An 18297-nucleotide genomic window follows, 5' to 3' on the forward strand; every position below is an offset into this window, starting at 1 on the left:
ACATGATCATGTATTCGTACCCCCTTGCAATACAGTAGTAATTCAGTAACCTATGCTAACGCGTAGTAAAGTCATGATTACAGTGAATAGTTGTATGAAAAACACTTTCAGACCAAACATATAAAACAAATAAACTTCAATATGTCACATTGTCGCAAACAGAGGCCCAACTGTACACGACTTAGATCACTTTCAAATGCCGATCGACTACTCCTGACACTGCCTGCTGCTACTCGACACAATAAGAAATCATCTTATCAGAAATATATTATAGATACCAAAGTACGTTCAATATTATGCCTACAGATTGTTGGTTAGTCAATGGGTTATGTCCCCGCATCTGTATCGTTTTCATGATAAAACGGTGTCATTTTTTTCTTGTACATTGTTGAGAAGTTTTAAGTCCTCTGACCTTCTGTACAAGGAATTCATCATATGCACTCAGAGTTTGTGATCGCTAGATGGCGTAGGTTCCAAATGCTGCATCAACTCACTGAGTGCATTCGAGGCTCTAAACACCAATTTAGGCCTTTTAGAATTTGATCTAATAAATTTGCATTAATGCGAATGCTTATCCATTGTGTTTGGTAGTGCCTTTGTGCCGATGATGACATCAAGTTCTAAATCTGAACCAAAAGAGGAAGCTTAACATAAGGTTAAAGTAAGGGAACAGTCACAACTAACAATCCCCACGATGGTGTCATATCGCTTGAGAATAGACCTTTATTTATCCTGGTAAAGCTTCACCATTAAAAGAACGCTACTCCTAGCCCTTCAGAGGCACAAATGGCATCCCCAAGATGCCACTGTGCTCATGTTTCAGCCTCCCAGCGGTACTCAGATTACATCAAACACGTCACACCGACAGACCCGAGCAGTCACGAGAGATGAGGTGCGCATCATTTTACTGTTATCTTCTGGGAAGATCTGTAAGATGTGGTATCGGTAGGCTAGTCAACCTGCAAAATCATTGCGCAATGGTGTGTAAATAGCACCAAAGCAACATTTTAAAAAAAGGAGCCTCATACAGTAACATTTCAAACTATATTTTTATTATATATTTCTGCCAACGCTTACAGCAACACAAGACTTGTCGGATGAGACACATTGCACAGATAATACTCTTTTCCACTACTCGAGACAGTACTACAGTTACAGTAGCTCAAATATTCAGTAGCACAATAAGCTACACAGAGGTCTCAGACACATGTAGACACAGAAGGGATCATCATTAGTATTATTATTTTCCAGGAGCTAAAGCATACTTTGAGGAGGTGCTTGATGCTTCACCATGCCGCAGACCACATTTGGACAGGGCAGGCGACTTTTGCGTGGCGTTTCAGTATGACAATTATGAGTGATAAACACACAGAAGCGTGAGGATGCACGTGCAGCTCAGATGGGGTGTCTGAAGTTCTGGCCGGCAAAACGGGCCTTGTCGCCGAGCTCCTCTTCAATCCTGAGCGAGAGTGAGGACATTTTGTCATAACGGCCGGCAATAACCTCCGCCCCCACCCCAATCCTGTATTTTCGGGCTGACTTACCGGAGCAGCTGGTTGTACTTGGCCAGGCGCTCAGATCGGCAAGGTGCGCCGGTCTTGATCTGGAAACACACATTTGATTGCACATTATTGCAGCTGGGCTATGACAGTCTGCATTCTGCATTCAAGTCGCAACGAGCTGAAGAGCAACCAGGGCCACAGATGTTCAAATAGTCCAGCAATCCCCCAGAATATAAGCGGTTCACAATTCAAGAATTCACTTAGTCCTGTTTGTTCCTGCGGCTATTATCCTGAGTTATTTGGTGAAAAACTAATAAAAACTAAAACTAGTCAGGATTTTTGTGCTCAGAAATGCCCCGACAGGCCACAAGATGGTGCCAAAGCACAGTCTCAAAAGGAAAGTACAGTTGTACAGTAATAGTCCAAGAAAGTATTTTCAAGTGATACGTCTCATCTGTCAGAAGAAGCTGTGCATGCCGGGAGGAGCTAAATTTAACCCAAGTACTAAATGGAAGTTAAGGAAAGTCTTTGCAGCAAGTACATGTACATAGATTGTATTTTTCCTAACCCAAATCACCTGTAAGCCATTTCATTTTAAAATCTTTCACTGCCAGTGACTGCAGAAGAAGTCCAATATCCATGTTATCTGAGAGGGCTGGCAGCGAAAGAGTTTTTAGGGCTCATGTTGTAAGAAGACTTTTGAAATGACACTCAATTGCTTTGTGTTCATAGTTTGTGGTATAGTCGCACACAACTATTAGTATAGGCTGCAGTACCTGTCCAGTGCAGAGACCGACGACAAGGTCCGCAATGAAGGTGTCCTCGGTCTCTCCAGAGCGATGACTGACCATCACGCCCCAGCCATTGCTCTGGGCCAACTTGCAGCTGTTAGAAGGAAAAACACACGCACACACACACACACACACAACATGAGCTTTGTTTCCAACTACGGTTTGAGGTAAACAAGATGGGACTTGACTGCTGTGTGAACACGTACGCCTGCAGGGACTCGGTGACTGAGCCGATCTGGTTGACTTTGAGCAGCAGGCAGTTGCAGGACTTTTCGGCCACGCCCTTGGCAATGCGCTTGGGGTTGGTGACGGTGAGGTCGTCGCCCACCACCTGGATGTTGGTGCTGGCTGTGAATTTGGTCCACGCTTCCCAGTCATCCTGGTCGAAGGGGTCCTCGATGGACACGACTGTGGAGGGTCAGGAGGCAATGTTGAGTACAGGGAAAACTTTGGGGACCGAGAGCCACGTTGGATTTTGGAAACAGACAGATAGACCAGGTCATTCGGAGTTCAGGTTTTAGAAACAAAAGAAAAAAAAAAAAAAAAAAAAAAAAAGGATAGTGTCCATGTAAAACCTAAGTTTATTTTAATGAAATAATTCACATTCGTTTTAATTTCATATTTATAATTAACCACTTCATTTGTAAATATCTAAGTTACATGCATACTTAAAGCAACACTTGGGAGCTCCCAGTTTTCGTTGATAACGGCGGCGCCATATGGACAAGAGCGGTAGTGTTTTGCCCGAAGTCAACTACATTTCCCATGAGCACCCATCTGGCGAGCGCACACTGTCGTGAAATCCTGCAGTTGGACTGAATTGCATTTGTTTCCAGTGGCTGTGTCAAGGATTCATGGCTACAATGTAGTCGTGAATTTAATTGTGTCTAAATAATACAACAATGTTGAAAATGAAACATTTAACTTTGGTTTTGTACCCTATTCCCCCACCTAGTGTTCCTTTAATTCAAATTACCCATAATTCAAATTACCCACTTCACTTCTTTCAAATGTTACTGTTTGTTTTACAATCCGTTAACCAATTATCAATCAAGACAAATTGATACAAAATAATCAGATACATTTTAGTTCACATTTTAAGGAAAAAATGACTAAATGAATGCACTAAATATCATTAGGCTAATGGCAAAAGTCATTTTTAATTTCCAGCCTCAACAAAAAACAAAAAATATATTTTATATTTGCTTAAAAATCTATTTGATTTCCCCCCCTTTATGTCTAAGTAGATTCTCAGTTATCCAAGTCATGGAAATCCACAAAGCCTTAAAGTGGAAGTCAACCCAAACTTTTTTTTCTCTCTCAAAAATATGTGCTCAGGTGACGACCAATCACAGCTCACCTGCTTCCGAAAACAGTTGACTAATCATGTCTCAGCTTCAGAAAACAGTTGAGCTCTGATTGGTCGTTGCCTGAGCACCGAGCTACTCTGCTGTCATTTTCAGTCGGCAGAAATGACACGAGATGGCTTAAAACGGGGGGGTTTTGCTGCTTAACTCGTAATCCACAAACACAATATTAATTAATATTAATTGTTTAGACTAGTGGAGGCCATAGGGACATATTATTGTAAAGAAAAAATGTATTATTATAAAGAGCCATACTTTGCCAGCCTGTCATAGCCTAACAGACTTCTGGACCTATCCGGCATAAAACCTGCTACAAGATGGAGAGCAAGAACAAATGCTTATCCCACCCACCGGGGTAGTCTTTAACGAAGCTCCTGTAGAGGTCGGCCAGCTTGTCGGGGGAGATGTGGCGGCTGGGGTCATTGGGAGACTTGAAATCCAGGTCGTACTTGCCATCCTTGTAGAACTCGGAGGCGGCCACGTCCATGCCGATGACGATCTTGTCAGTGTAGCCGGCCTTGCCAATGGCATTCTTGAGCAGCTCCAGAGCTTTGATAGAAACATGAAACACACATTATGATAAAGAGTTAAAGCCTGGTATGTTTCTAATATGTACTGGATACATTCGTATGATAAATGACAAACAAACACACAGCCAGTAACAGGAATGCAGCAAATGCGCTCACGTTGAGGTCTTTATTTAGCAACTTGAAACCAGCGGGAGAGTGACATAAACCAAGCAGCTCCCTGAAGGCCACTTTAGACTGGTTTGCTATTTCCGGTTTGCTCTCACCTTCCTTGTTCTCCAGGATATTGGGTGCAAAGCCGCCCTCGTCCCCTACATTGGTGGCATCCTTGCCGTATTTCTCCTTGATGACGTTCTTTAGGTTGTGGTAGACTTCGGCACCGATGCGCATGGCTTCCTTGAAGCTGCTGGCGCCCACGGGCAGGATCATGAACTCCTGCATGGCAAGCTTGTTGCCGGCGTGGGAGCCGCCATTGATGACGTTGAAGGCCTAAAGGGACGTCCAATGGAAGCCACATATCCCAAATTTTTGGTCAGTAGTGTACACATTTTGTGACATTTGTTCCTCCATGACTTTATTCTCTAATGTATAATATGTGTCTTTGCTCAATAAAGGTTGGTCAACACTGACTTAGATGATGTCCAACTAAGTATTTTGCCCTTTCTTGATTTAAGTAAATGTTAGCTCACAGGCACAGGGAGGATGACTTCAGGGTTGCCAGCTAGGTTAGCAATGTGGCGATAGAGCGGCACGCCTTTCTCAGCTGCGCCAGCCTTGCACACAGCCAGGGACACGCCCAGGATGGCATTAGCACCAAATTTAGCTGAAGTGAGATAAACACATATTGTTCATTGTTCATCATTTATTCCCGAGCAGGCTTGGATATACGTGGCACAGGAGCTGCGCATCTTACACTTGTTTTCTGTTGCATCCATGTCCAGCATCAGCTGGTCAATCTTCTCCTGCTCCATAACATTCACATCCTGGATTCCAAATAAACACGTTAGGGTACATTACAAGCGACATTGCAAATGTAAGGAGTAGGGATGTAACGATTTATCAAAAATTGGATGTAACGATTTATCGAAAATCGATTGATGTAAACTGCTTAAAATATGCATCGATGTAAAAAAAAAAAAGAAAAGAATCGATTTACAACGCCAAGTTAACGCTCGCTCATGTCACGCCTGTCTGCAAAACACATGCACACTAATGGTAATTCGGGTCATCCGTGATATAAACAAAAGCATTGTGGTTAATGGTGTCATGGCTAACATCCGTGTTAGAGTTAGCAAAAGAGTGCAAAAGGCCGGGCGCATTTCACAAAATTACTTCAAACGATGTAAATCTCCCTTTTATAGCAGCACGGCGGTGATAAACGAGCATCTAAAAAGGAAGCACCATGTGGCTGGTTCCCAATTTCATTTCTCACATTGGGACAGTCGTTTCTGGAAGCTAGCGGGAGTGAGCACACACAGGCTACTGTGTGCCGTGTTTGATGGAATGCCGCACGCATATCCTGTTGTGGTACGCTAACATATTGTAGCGTCTACTACAGATTATGGAGGCATTAGTCAGCAAACTCAGATTTATTAAAAACCAAAACACCGTTTTTGTATGGCCGCGGTAGACATCAAACAGCAGGAAAGGACATGCGCTGGCCTCCCGGCCACTGTGACCACGCACCAAGTGTTGCATTTATAAACTCGGACATCTGAGCACTCAAGTTAACACAACAGGACCTATTTTCCACAAACTCTTAATGACAACACCTAACAATAAAAGACATAACATACTTAGGTCGTTAGACTATACGAATTTAGAGTGTTTCAAAAATTATGTTACTCCTAACCTTTAACAGGTTTTTTTTTCCATTCCGGGTGCATACCACATTTTGAATGTGTAGATCAAATTATGCATAATAGAGAAGCAAAACAAAACGTTTTGGACTAAGGATGAAAAAAAAACAAGCGTTTCTTTTTTGTATTTATAGGTGGTATTAGTGCAACTCAGCATAGTGTATAGTTTTTGGTTCCATTTCAAAATGCACTAAACATCCATCCATCCATCATCTGAGTTGCTTATCCTCACAAGGGCCATGGGCGTGTTGAAGCCTTTCCCAGCTGATGTCAAAACATCACCGTTTATTGCTTTTGTGGATGGCTGCAGCACCATACTAGCGCGCAGAGACAAGCTTGGTAGCGATTTTTTAAAAACTGAAAACTGAAAATCAAAAATCGAGTCAAATTGGGGCTTGGGTGAATCGTTACATCCCTAGTAAGAAGGTATGTTAATTCCTAGTCAATATTGCAAAACATACACAAACGGGTAGCAGAGTCACAGCATCTCACATTTAAAACCTAAATGCAAATTGTTAATACAACACATCTATCATTCCGCCAACAAGCTAACACAAAGCGTACACAAAGATTTGTCTGTGCATTTAAGGAATTGCTATTGAGGATGTGACGTGTGGTAGTGTGAGTCAGACAATAAATGGTCCTACCTTGCTAACCAGTGCAGGTGCAATAGTTTTATTGATATGCTCAACAGCTTTTGAGACACCTGCAAAGGACAAGCAGACCATAACTGACCCAGGCTGAGGAAGACCATGCAGAGCGGGGGGGGGGGGGGGGGAGGAAGACCACCACGGAACATGCCCTCCTCTCATATGAGGATCTTGAAGTAGTTTTGACAATAGAAACACAGAAGCTGGCCAAAGAAAAACACCTCTGTGATGAATGACAATAAACATGTACAGATGGTGCTGGACTTTCTAGCTGTACAGCATGAATTTTGAAAATCAGTATTACCATAATCTAAAAAAAAAATCCTTGACCCGGTATTTCGATATTTTCGCGATCCCCAATATGACATAATTTAGAAGCAGAATTATGTATTTCGGCTTATGACGCATCGTATGCAGTATGATTTTCTTTATCAACGCCATTTTATGTGGAAGCAACTTGTGTCACCTTTCTGACAAGGAGGATAGATTGGCGGTGTTGCCAAATTCAGTGTCAGCAAAAGTGCAATACCTTGCTCTTGTGTGGTTTCCTTCCACTATTGGCATCTTGTTGATTAACTGACTCGTAACGTATATTGTGTTAAAATGGATCATCTTCTACACTGCGGTCCCCATTGATCTGTGATCCTCTGTTAGTTCCTGCCAAGGTTAGTTTCAAAATAAAAATCCATTCTTCATGCTTCTGCGCTTAGAGATATGTTAGTTCCAACCTTTACTCCACACTTTTGTTTACCTGGTTACACAATGCCGGGCCCAAGAATTCATTTACATATTTTACGGCTCTTTTGACTCCTAACGGGGAAGACAGAGATAGAGGGGTTGGGGTAAACGTGGTCCTAAGATATGAGTGTGAACAGTGTGGAAAAGGAGCAAAGTCAACAGCTAGTCTAAGAATTTCTTTCTTGTCATTTTCTTTTACCTTTGCCCATGTAGCGAGTTTTATCATTGTCGCGGAGCTCCAGAGCCTCGTAGATGCCCGTAGAAGCACCGCTGGGCACTGCAGCTCTGAAAAGACCTGGGCAGTAGAGGGAACATTTTTTGAGTTACTTAAAAACTGCTGTGTCATGCCCAAAATGACTGCCTGGAAATGAGTGTGAAGTTAATACACACTGAAATTCATTTCATTCATAAATTATGTCTCACGAAACTTCAAGCTCCAGCACTCCCAACGCAAAAGAGATTTACGTGCTTCATCATGTGCCGTAGTTACGCTTGATGCTTGTGAATAATGACATCTCGACAAGACAACATGTTTATGAATTACGTATATCTCTATCTCCTTGGAGAGGCTCGACAAGGTGTCCATTTCCCCCGCAGAGACAAATGGGCCATGTAAAGGCAGAATTGTGCTGCATTGCGCTGTTATGTAACAGAGGCCAGACGGGGGATCAACTGAGCATGTGCAGTCCATCTGTGAATGCATGCCAATCTATTCAGTTTGCCCAGTGGCCCGACATGAGGGGGAATTTAATGCTTAGAGAGGTGGGGGCATGGCGGTCATGCCGGCCAAGGGAGCAATTTGGGGAAATCATGTGTGTATTCCTTTCATCGAGATAGTCGTTTACAGCTAAACAGAGCTGCTGAAATTCAACCACGGCAACAGCATACACAGCAGCGTGTACGTTAGAGAGGCTGCTTATGTAAGCGCTTGTACGGTAGACAGACATGCCGTCATCTAAGCTGCGAGGGTGGCATATCAGACCTGGCTGCCTTGAAAGGGAATCTGCTAACAGTTCAAAAAGGGAAGGAAGCCATTTACAGTAAACGCAGAGCGCTTGGCAGCCATTCTATCCAAATGAGAAGGGAAACAAAGCTGCGAGCCATGTTTTTAGGGCCTTCCATGCCACTGGTCATTCAGGTGGCCTCATTGACATTCCCAGGACTTTTCATCGAGTTGACTCTTTTCTTTCAGCCCTCAAGAGTGTTCAACTAACCAAATACAAGTGGCACCCTAGTCCTAAGGTAGCTGAATATAAGAGCAGGTTCCACCTGCTCAGTATATGCCCTCAGCAGCAATTACCCCAGCATAATCATTTATACAAGATCGCTGCCATGAACCAAATGTGTGGCTAGTGCGAATGACCTACCGTAAGTGTGCTCCCATGCACGTATCATTATAGTGACACAGTACTGTGAGGCCATGGTGATATTATTACACAAGCTATTTGCACATGCTCAACGTCTGAGCTCACCAAGAGAGCCTGAAACTGGCAACTGTGAAGAGTTGTAGCAAGAAACGACATGTCCCAGTGGCAAAGCAGCATTAAGCAGCTCAAACTTCAATGCAAATCATAAGTACATCTTTAATCATGTCATTATTGATATGCGCATGACTCAAAATACATTCCTTTACGGTGAAAAGATTATTGTGACATACAATTCTATTCTATTTATGTTCTTTTATCGCCTCTAAGAGCAATTGCCTGTCTTCTCTTCACATTATAATTAATGGTAATGTATTCCATAACCATTAATTATAATGTGAAGACAGAATGGGACGTTTTCTCCATTCAATTAGTTCTTTATTGTATGACTAATGCCTACGAAGACATTTTCTATAAGCGACAACACAAATGTTTTTCTTCCGATACACTGATTATCACACCGATCGCTGTGTCATAATACAATGCTCACATACCGTAATACATACATAACTAATGACTTGTGCTATAAAATGTGATTACAAAAACTAAAAAGCAAAAAACGACAGGTAAGGCCCACTAGAACATCTGAACTTTATTTAGGGTCAAACAAATGGTGGAAGGCGAGTGCCGAGTCCAATTAAACATGAGTTTGAATGTGATTGGTTAATTCAAAACACAACCACATTCCCCAAGTATAAGCGGGAGAGCACGCTTGTGAAACCACATTAGCACAATCGTTTATTTTTTTTACTCCCCTTCTCACAAAGATTCCTGAAATGTACAGGTCACATTAATGGTGGAAAAAGTTTTGAATTGATTTATCTTGGTCTCATTTTTGATCTCACAATAATCTGTCATTTGAACATGGCTGTGCAGACTTTTCACATCCATTGTAAATAAATATATAAACCATAACCAATCACTGCAGTCAGCTACTGAGTCAAAATGACGACGATGCGACAAGAATCATTTCAGGCGTACAAGTACCTTTCTTGGTGTAGAGGTCAACTTCCACGGTGGGGTTACCACGGGAGTCAAAAATTTCACGAGCGTGGATCTTCAGGATGGACATGGTTGGGTAGGATCTGCAGACACAACAACAGGTCGAGAGGTCAGCACAAAGACATGCTCGCTTGGTCATATCGTACTCATACTTACCCAGTTAAATAATTACAAACCACGTTTAAAATCACAAAAATATGCTTGTTTTTCTATTACCAACTCTTATGCGTTACCATGTGTGCTGTGTGTGAGCACTGAGAGAAGTCAACTCAGAGAAGCAGATGAATGAGTCACGGTGAGGTGTGGCTAAACTAAATAAATATGCTTTGTCTGATCACCCAAAAAGACATTGCAAAATATTTGCGAAATTTTATAACAATAAAAAATAAAAAGAATACAATGAGCAACAAAAAGTCAATGTCAATAGTATCTTTAAACCGATATGGTGCTGAGGCCAGAGTCACGGTTTAATCTGACGTTGACTTTGTTATCCTTCCAAACGCAAATAATGGAGGTCACAGAACCAGACTATTTGGCTAAGGGGTTCACTGTGCCGTTATTGATTTGCCATTGATTTTAACCAATGACAAACCACCACACCCCCTCTGCCCATACTGATTCTGAATGCATGGGTGGGCGCTAATGCAGCATTACTATTGAGCTTGCTCTCTCCCCTCCTCCTCCTTCTCTCTCCGTCTCTCTCACTCTCTCTCTTTTTTTTTGTTTTTTTTGTTTTACTAAGCTCTGGTTTGGAATTCATAAAATACACTGGGATTTTTGAAAAGGTATAAAATAGGCCCCCTATATTGATATTATTATTAAGATTAATTGTGCAGCTCATCCCTTTTTTCCACTTATTTTTTAATGGACAGAATTTTGATGCAACTCAAATGTCTTTTTCCAGTGCAACAAGGGCAAAAATGAAAGATCCAAATTTCAAACATCTGGTGAAAAAACCCCCACAAACAAATGAATGTGTCTCATTCTTACAACTACTTCAAATCAAAGAAAGAACACCTTTATACTTGTACTTTGAAGACGTAGCATATTACTGTACAGTCAATCAACCTTCCGTCAATGCACCTTTTACTAACGTAAATGTCCTAATCGTCTCCTACAAATTCGCCTGTTTTGTCCCAAAAGCTCTCTTAGGATTACTGCATGGTCATTGCAGGAAGCATAACAAAATGGCAGCACAAAATGGCAGCCTCAAACTAATCATGCAAGCATAAGATTTATGTTCCATGCAGCGGCTACTCTATACCATCTTTTTTTAAGTGCATTAAAGTTCGATATTAATCTTTCTCAGTCTGAAAGATCATATGCATGACATTCGGTTCGCGAGAAAAGTGCTTTTAAAAATGGCAACATAAACGTGACACCCCAAAAACAAGCGTGCTTGTCTTATAACATTTTCACTGTAAAGTATCCACGAAGCTATAGACACACTGTAGTTAATTCGCTACATTCAGTAAGTGTATTGCTTTTTGGTCGACACGCCCCCCCGGCCGCCATTAATGCGGCAAGCAACTAGTGTCGCCTCTAAAAGTGTCCGAAACGCTCTCATCTTTTCTATCCCAAAGTTCCGCAACATGTTGCAGAGACAGCAGGAAGTTTGCAACCTGACGCCAGTTACTGACACCCGCCGCAGTTCTTAAAAAAAAGAAAAAATCAAGAGGGGGACTGGCGGTCTTCCCCGCCAGCTGACGGCGTCGCTTTAAAAATAGCCCCTGGGCTACAAGCTAACCCACCATGGTGGCCACCGAGGAGCGTTAGCAAAATCCGGACATACAGTCCTCGAAATGACATACAATTGTCAAGGACAACATTTAAAGTGTGCCTTTCCCAAAAGCGCGTTAACACACGATGAAAGAAAATGATATAAGGCACAAACGGAAATCCGATACTTGAATCAAAGTGGCTGTTGCAAACACCAAATGGATTTTAAAGTTACCTTTCCGGCCTAACTGTGTGCAAGGACGGTGCTGTCTGTGGCTGTGTCGTGCGAGCAAGCAGACGAGAGGAAGGCACTCGTGACGTGCGGGGCTCGATGATAAGTGGACAGCATCCACGCAGAACCGAGCCGCGGAGCCACGCCATTGGCTGGAGCACGGTCACGCGGGACACGACTGCGAGTTGGGCTGCACGTTCGCCATGGAGGGAACCAGGAAGATGCGCAAGTAACGAACGTGAGCTGATGGTGACCTAGAATCTTTTACATAAATACCGCCTTATGCGCTATATCGTACGTCGAGGGTGCGACCATATTGGATATGTCTAAGTGGGGAGATCAGTGACGACGCCTTATTTTGTGACACAAAAGTTATTTTTCTTTTTTATTATAAACATAAACCCAATTTATTATATATTGCGTTGTGGGAGCCATTTTCAGAAATTAACTCATCCTCCTATATTTCACAATTTAAAAGTGTTCAGATCATTCACGATGTCTTTCATAAACTATTTTCAGCATCCAACAATTTTATACGCTTTTCATTATTCCCAAATTTTCATGAAAAATAAACAAAGAAGTCTTTGCTATTTAAAGGGGAAGTCAACCCAAACATTTTTTTCAAGAATATGTTCTATGCAGGCCCACTAGTTGAAACAAGGCAATATGATTAATACGAAATATGAGTTAAGCAGCTAAGTCCACACGGTTTTAGCCCATCTCCGCACGGTTTTAGCCATCTCTGGGGGGCGGCCATTTTGTCACTTATACTCAACTGAAAATGACATTGCAGTTGCTCAGGGCCAGGGGTGGAGCCAGAATGTGGCTAATGGGTGGGCCTGGAAAAATCAGGGTGGGCCTGAATATTTCTCTCACTGAGCACAATCCTCCTGTCCTGACGTATATTCAAATAAAATGACAAATTGAATAATATGAAGTTCAGCTCTTCCTTAGACAACCACCGTTCTACCATTCTTAATATTCAATAAAATGTAAAACATCAAAACACAAATTCAAAAATAATGTAATAATAATTTACTAACATTTTAAAAGTAAATTTTCTTTCATGAATCTCACTGGGTGGGCAGTCTATCAATCTGAGTGGGCCTGTGCACACCCAGGCCCACCCATGGCTCGGCCCCTGCTCAGGGCTCAGGTAACGACCAATCACAGCTCACCTGTTTTCTGAAGCTGAACCATGATTGGTCGTTATCTGAGCCCTGAGCATCTGGGATGTAATTTTTAGTGGACAGCGGTGACAAAATGGCCGCCCCCTGAGATGGCTAAAAGTGATGGATTTTGCTGCTTAACTTGTATTTCAACGGAATATTAATCGGAATGCCTTGATTCAACTAATGGGCCTGCACAGAACATATTCTGGAAAAAAATTATATTTGGGTTGACTTCCCACTTTAACTAAATTACTTAACGTTCCTCACTTTATGTAGGTTTCCCAGAGATAAAGTGCTGAGAATGCAGTCAGATGGGCACTTGAGTGATTGTTATTATTAATAACTAAATTGATATTAATTGTTGCTGATCAAGTGGTTAAAACTCAATCAAGTACTAATTAGAAAACCCTCATCACGTGATGTCTACTTTTCAGGATCTTGTTATTGGTAGACACCAATTAAAGATTTACTATGAATATTTATATATTATCACAATAACAGTATTACATACATAGGTAGCTAAAACTAGCAAACTGAAAAGAAAATAACATACTGTAATTGGTTTGGTGCTTATGCTGCACTCGAGGAAGGTGGTAAATCGGATTTATCCCACTCTGATTTACCAAGTTCCAACCTCAAGGCATAAAAAATACAAAGATAACTGATTCCAATAAATTGTCTGTTGTTCTTGATCATCACAATTTTTTCATAATTTCCTAAATGTATATAAATACAGGAATATTTTATCTTCAAAGCATTTCATTCATTTCACCAAATAACTATGCAGGGAGATAACGGCATATCTTCGCACAGTGAGTGCAAATCACATTGTGTTACGTGAAGTTATTTCAAATAACTAAATTAATGTAATAATATACTATACTATACTATACTATACTATACTATACTATACTATACTATACTATACTATACTATAATATAATATAAGTTTATAAAGCTTGTAAATTATGTTTTGCCATTCACGGTCTGTGTCTCCATGGGGGTCGACTCGCCATTGCCAAGTGACGTCACATTGAAGTCTGTCGGTGTATTTGGGGTCTTTTGTTTTTTATTTCTGACTTCGCAATTCGGACCTCGTAGTTAAAAGGGGCGTCCTCTAGTGCACTTGTCCAAGTCGATTGATGGGGGAGATTTGTCACATCCAACATGGCGGCCACGCTGACGTATCGCAGAAATGGACCCATCCGCTCGATGAGCCATCTACGGGAGCGATTATTTCCAGTGAATCATGGGAACTGAACTTTTTGTTTGTTTTTTTTCTGGACCAAGGTACACCGTGCATAGAGGCAACGCGGGATGATGGCCGCATAGCGCAGTTCAAGGCGTGGCTCATCGTGGAGTGGACCTAAATGTTTGACTCCGCACACATGAATTCTAATCTAATTGCCTTCTTTTTGTGCGTGTGTGTTAAACTATTTCATGGGCGGTTTTAATGATGCGCTGCCATATGACGTCACATTTTTAAAACACGTAATTTCACATTGAAAATTACATTGGGGCCATCCCCTCTGGTATGTGTATGCTTTTCAAAAGCCAAAAGCGGTTGGATAATTACAAAACTGATTTGTCCAATTCCAACAGCCACAACTGCACGGAAAGCATGCTTATTTAGCCGTCCTATAAATAACAATAGAATCATAAGCACCATGTCCAGAGAGATATTACAACGTTACTATATGTTTGTGGATAATATACCGTGGGAAAAAAAGTCAGGAACCCCTTTGGCAACTCAAGAAGACGTGCAGAAAGTCTGGGGCCTGGGAGATGAGTGGGCGGGGCCTCCGATGCAGATGTTGATCACATGTCTATCGTGGTCACGTGTGGAGGGGGCATTGACACGTCCTTTCCCACCAGGTACTGCAAATACAACAATGGCGTTTTCGGGACAGTCACCGTAACTACGCAGTAACTGCATCCAAAAACATGGATGCAAGCCAATGAAACCGCTCTTGTACGTTTACATGAGTATCTATTTTCTGGAACAATCCATTCATGGTTTTAGGTCAAAAATCTGAAAGGAGGAGTTAAGAATGCAAAATGTCTGCATTCACTCGGTTATGTTGGCATATAGAGAATGTGCAACAATGAAAAAAAGGAATTAAAATTGGAAAAAGGAGTTCCTATGGTGTCCTGACTGAGCTCGTCATTGTGAAGTTGAAATTATGTATTGGTCAAGCTATGTGGAGGGACGTGGTAAATAGCCTATGTAGTTTTAAAAATATTAATTCGCTACATTATATATATATATATATATATATATATATATATATATATATATATATATATATATATATATATATATATATATATATATATATATATATATAAAACTTCCGAACTTTATTGTAAAATTTGGGGATTTGGGTAATGGGAATATCCTCAAGATGTCCTGAATGATCTGATGTTTTGAAGTTTAAATGATTTGAATCCCTTGAACAAAGTGAAATGTAGAAGGATGAGGAACATTTGGGAAATGTCTCCACCCCTCCATTTCATGCTTGTGTAAATATGGGGAAAGTATGCATTTCGCTAAATAATAATAATAATGGTGCAGGAAAAACACCCGATCACCCCCATTCGTTGTGTTTTCTGCAGCTGCGCAGTGCGTACACGCATATAGAGTGCTGCAGCAACTTCATGCTCAAACTGGACTTTGTCTGACTGCGCCATCTGCAGTCCGATTGCAGTCGGCGACGCAACCATTGAAAAGAGAAATACGGGAGATAGGAGAAGTATCGAGTGATTCTGAGCGTTCCTTTAAAACAGGGGTTCGCAAACATTTTGGGCCCAGGGACTCCTTACAGAGGTGATATTTTTCCAAATCCTAATACAAATGCAACATAACTACCACCTGTACCCCGAAATGCCACAGGAATGAATAGCTTCCCTATTTTCTGAAAAAGAAGTTGCAATATTGTCATGTCATGTTCCAAACCGCTTATCCTATATAGGGTCGCGGGGAGTTGCTGGAGCCTATCCCAGCCGTCAATGGGCGAAGGCAGACTACACCCTGAACTGGTCGCCAGCCAGTCGCAGGGCACACATAGACACTGTCACTGAGCGGGAATCGATCCCACGCTGCCCGCACACATCTCGGGCGTGTGTACCACTACACTATCAGCGGACAAGTTGCAATATTATGACAACAAATTAATATTTTTTTGATACAAAATTGTAATGCTATTAGAAAAATGCCAGTTTTTTTTCTCCACATTTTTTCTTAGATAAATCAAAATATTACAATATTAAAGTGAAAGTTTAACAAGGGACTTTACTGGAATAATTATCCAATAATAATTTCATTTACTTTAATACGTGGATTTACTATTATAAGGAGAAGTAATTGGTAATTGGTTGATTTTTTTTTTTTTTTTGGGCACACTGGTCCCCACTTGTAGGTATACACTTTTTAATTTGATTTTTCCTAATCATTAATTGCAAGCTATAGCTGACAGTACCCCAGGGACCATAGTTTGAGAACCACTGCGTTCAAGGTCCTAGCAAATTTCAAAAACATCAACTATATGGAATCAATTTCCCTATAAAATTTAAATAGAAACAATCCAATACAGGGTCATACTGCTGTCATAACAAAACTTCAAAAATGGTAATACCCATAATCGTCAACAAATGAATGAATAATAGCCTAACAGTTTCAGAGCAGGGTGTACCGTGTACCCTTCCTCTTGCCCAAAGTCTTCTGCGAGAGGGTTATCCTTGGCTATTTGTGACTTTTCTGTCACCAATGCTAATGTGCTTAATAAAAACACTGTTGAAATTCATTGCTGATAACGCCCTATTAGGATACTTTTCACCTTGTTAGTCACTGGAGGAAAAAAAAAACATCAACTTTGTCAAATATTTTGCATGTTTTTATGTTAATTTGTAGATCTGAAAGAGATTAACATAGCATTCATATGTTTTTTGAGTAATTTGCTATTATTTATCCTTTTGGATAAATTAGGTACAAAATTGTGATGTCCTAAACACTGAACACATGTTGTACTTAACAATTCTCATTTCATTGTTATTAAAAAAAAAAAATTGCATCATGGAATAAGCGTCACAAAAGTTTTTTAAACTAAGTATTGCTAAATATGTACATAATTAACACTTTGCATTACATAGCAGGTTAGAATTCTCTTAAAGTCAATGTCTGAATAATCCACGCATAATTACATTTAAATGATTAAGATCTGTCAACACAATTTCCTGAAAGTTTCACATCATTTACCTGATGTAATTATAAAAACACACACCAAAAAAAATCACAAAGGTTAGGGCATTGAAAAGTTACCAATAGCCAGGAATGACCCTTCTCGGGTTATGTGGTACAGAGAATGGATACTTGGAAGTGGCCTACCAAATCCAGCATGAGGTGCTACGGGGTTCTTTAAAAGAACAAAATTGTAATCACTTCTGCCTAGCAACAAATAACCACACAAATATGTGCTTGGTGAACACAGGAATATTTTAAGGACACTGAATTGATTGCAAATTGAGTTTTCTAGTTGTTTTAGAACAGTGATTCTCAAAGTGTACCAGTAGCTCTAGTGGTATTAGAAAGAATCACCGAACAAGTACAGATCAACTGTATTTAATGTTTTAGTACAGTTTTCCTTTAGCTAGTATAATGTTACAGTCACTTAACACTTAACAATTAACAATAATACCTTTTTATGGATACTTAGACTTACTATTCTACTGTATTTTAATGTTGGTCATTGCTGTAGTACTTGGGATGTTCACTAGATCGTTTTTTAGATCGTGTTACTTGGTTTAAAAGGTTTGACAATGACCGTCTTAGAAGATGCTTTGCTTCTTTTTCAAGCAGGCTTCATAAGACAGCAGCACTAGAACAGGGTGGTGGCGAACTGTCTTCTAAGACAACCAGAACCGTCCACTTGTAATCAAATCAATGCCCTGAGAATGAAATGACGAATGAGGATATTCACAAGCATTAATACAATACCTGTATTTATTGAGATGGTTTTGCTCTTTCATTTGTGAAGTTTTATCATGAATTAAATCCTGGACATTTTTAGTGGTTTAGTACATTGCTGGTAGAAAAGAAATTGACAGATTTGACTGAATTGAATTAGCCCGGTGGTGGCAGAGGTGCTACTTTTGCCATCAATCTGCAAAATTCTCAGGATCCTCTTCACTTGTGTGAAACAGTCGGTCGTCACCATAAAGCAGTATGGGCGTGTGAGTGAACAATCATGACCCATTTGTTTATCCGTCTCATGTTTGTTTACCAGCTCATCGTCTCCCACAGTTTAAAAGCAATCAC

The 18297-nt window shown here is 40.7% G+C and overlaps 1 protein-coding gene and 1 long non-coding RNA gene across 2 annotated transcripts; both read right to left on the bottom strand.

Annotated features, from left to right (window-relative positions):
• Positions 1–1030: 1030 nt before the first annotated feature.
• Positions 1031–11980, bottom strand: eno1a (enolase 1a, (alpha)). The gene is made up of 12 exons (XM_086048787.1): positions 11815–11980; positions 9846–9943; positions 7634–7729; positions 6694–6752; positions 5101–5170; positions 4877–5010; positions 4454–4676; positions 4012–4209; positions 2500–2701; positions 2279–2387; positions 1545–1603; positions 1031–1459 (listed from the first exon to the last, which is right to left on the bottom strand). Exons 1-12 carry the CDS (start codon positions 11958–11960, stop codon positions 1396–1398), a joined length of 1458 nt encoding a protein of 485 aa, XP_085904913.1. The 5' UTR covers positions 11961–11980; the 3' UTR covers positions 1031–1395.
• LOC147152585 (uncharacterized) lies at positions 6865–7624 on the bottom strand. Its single transcript, XR_015089236.1, has 2 exons — positions 7448–7624; positions 6865–7353 (listed from the first exon to the last, which is right to left on the bottom strand). It is a non-coding gene; the product is annotated as an uncharacterized LOC147152585 (long non-coding RNA).
• Positions 11981–18297: the final 6317 nt, after the last annotated feature.

The sequence above is a fragment of the Filicampus tigris genome, chromosome 1 (genome assembly GCF_054856515.1).
Source record: "Filicampus tigris isolate MCC_2025a chromosome 1, RoL_Ftig_1.0, whole genome shotgun sequence".
Classification (NCBI taxonomy): Eukaryota; Metazoa; Chordata; class Actinopteri; order Syngnathiformes; family Syngnathidae; genus Filicampus; species Filicampus tigris.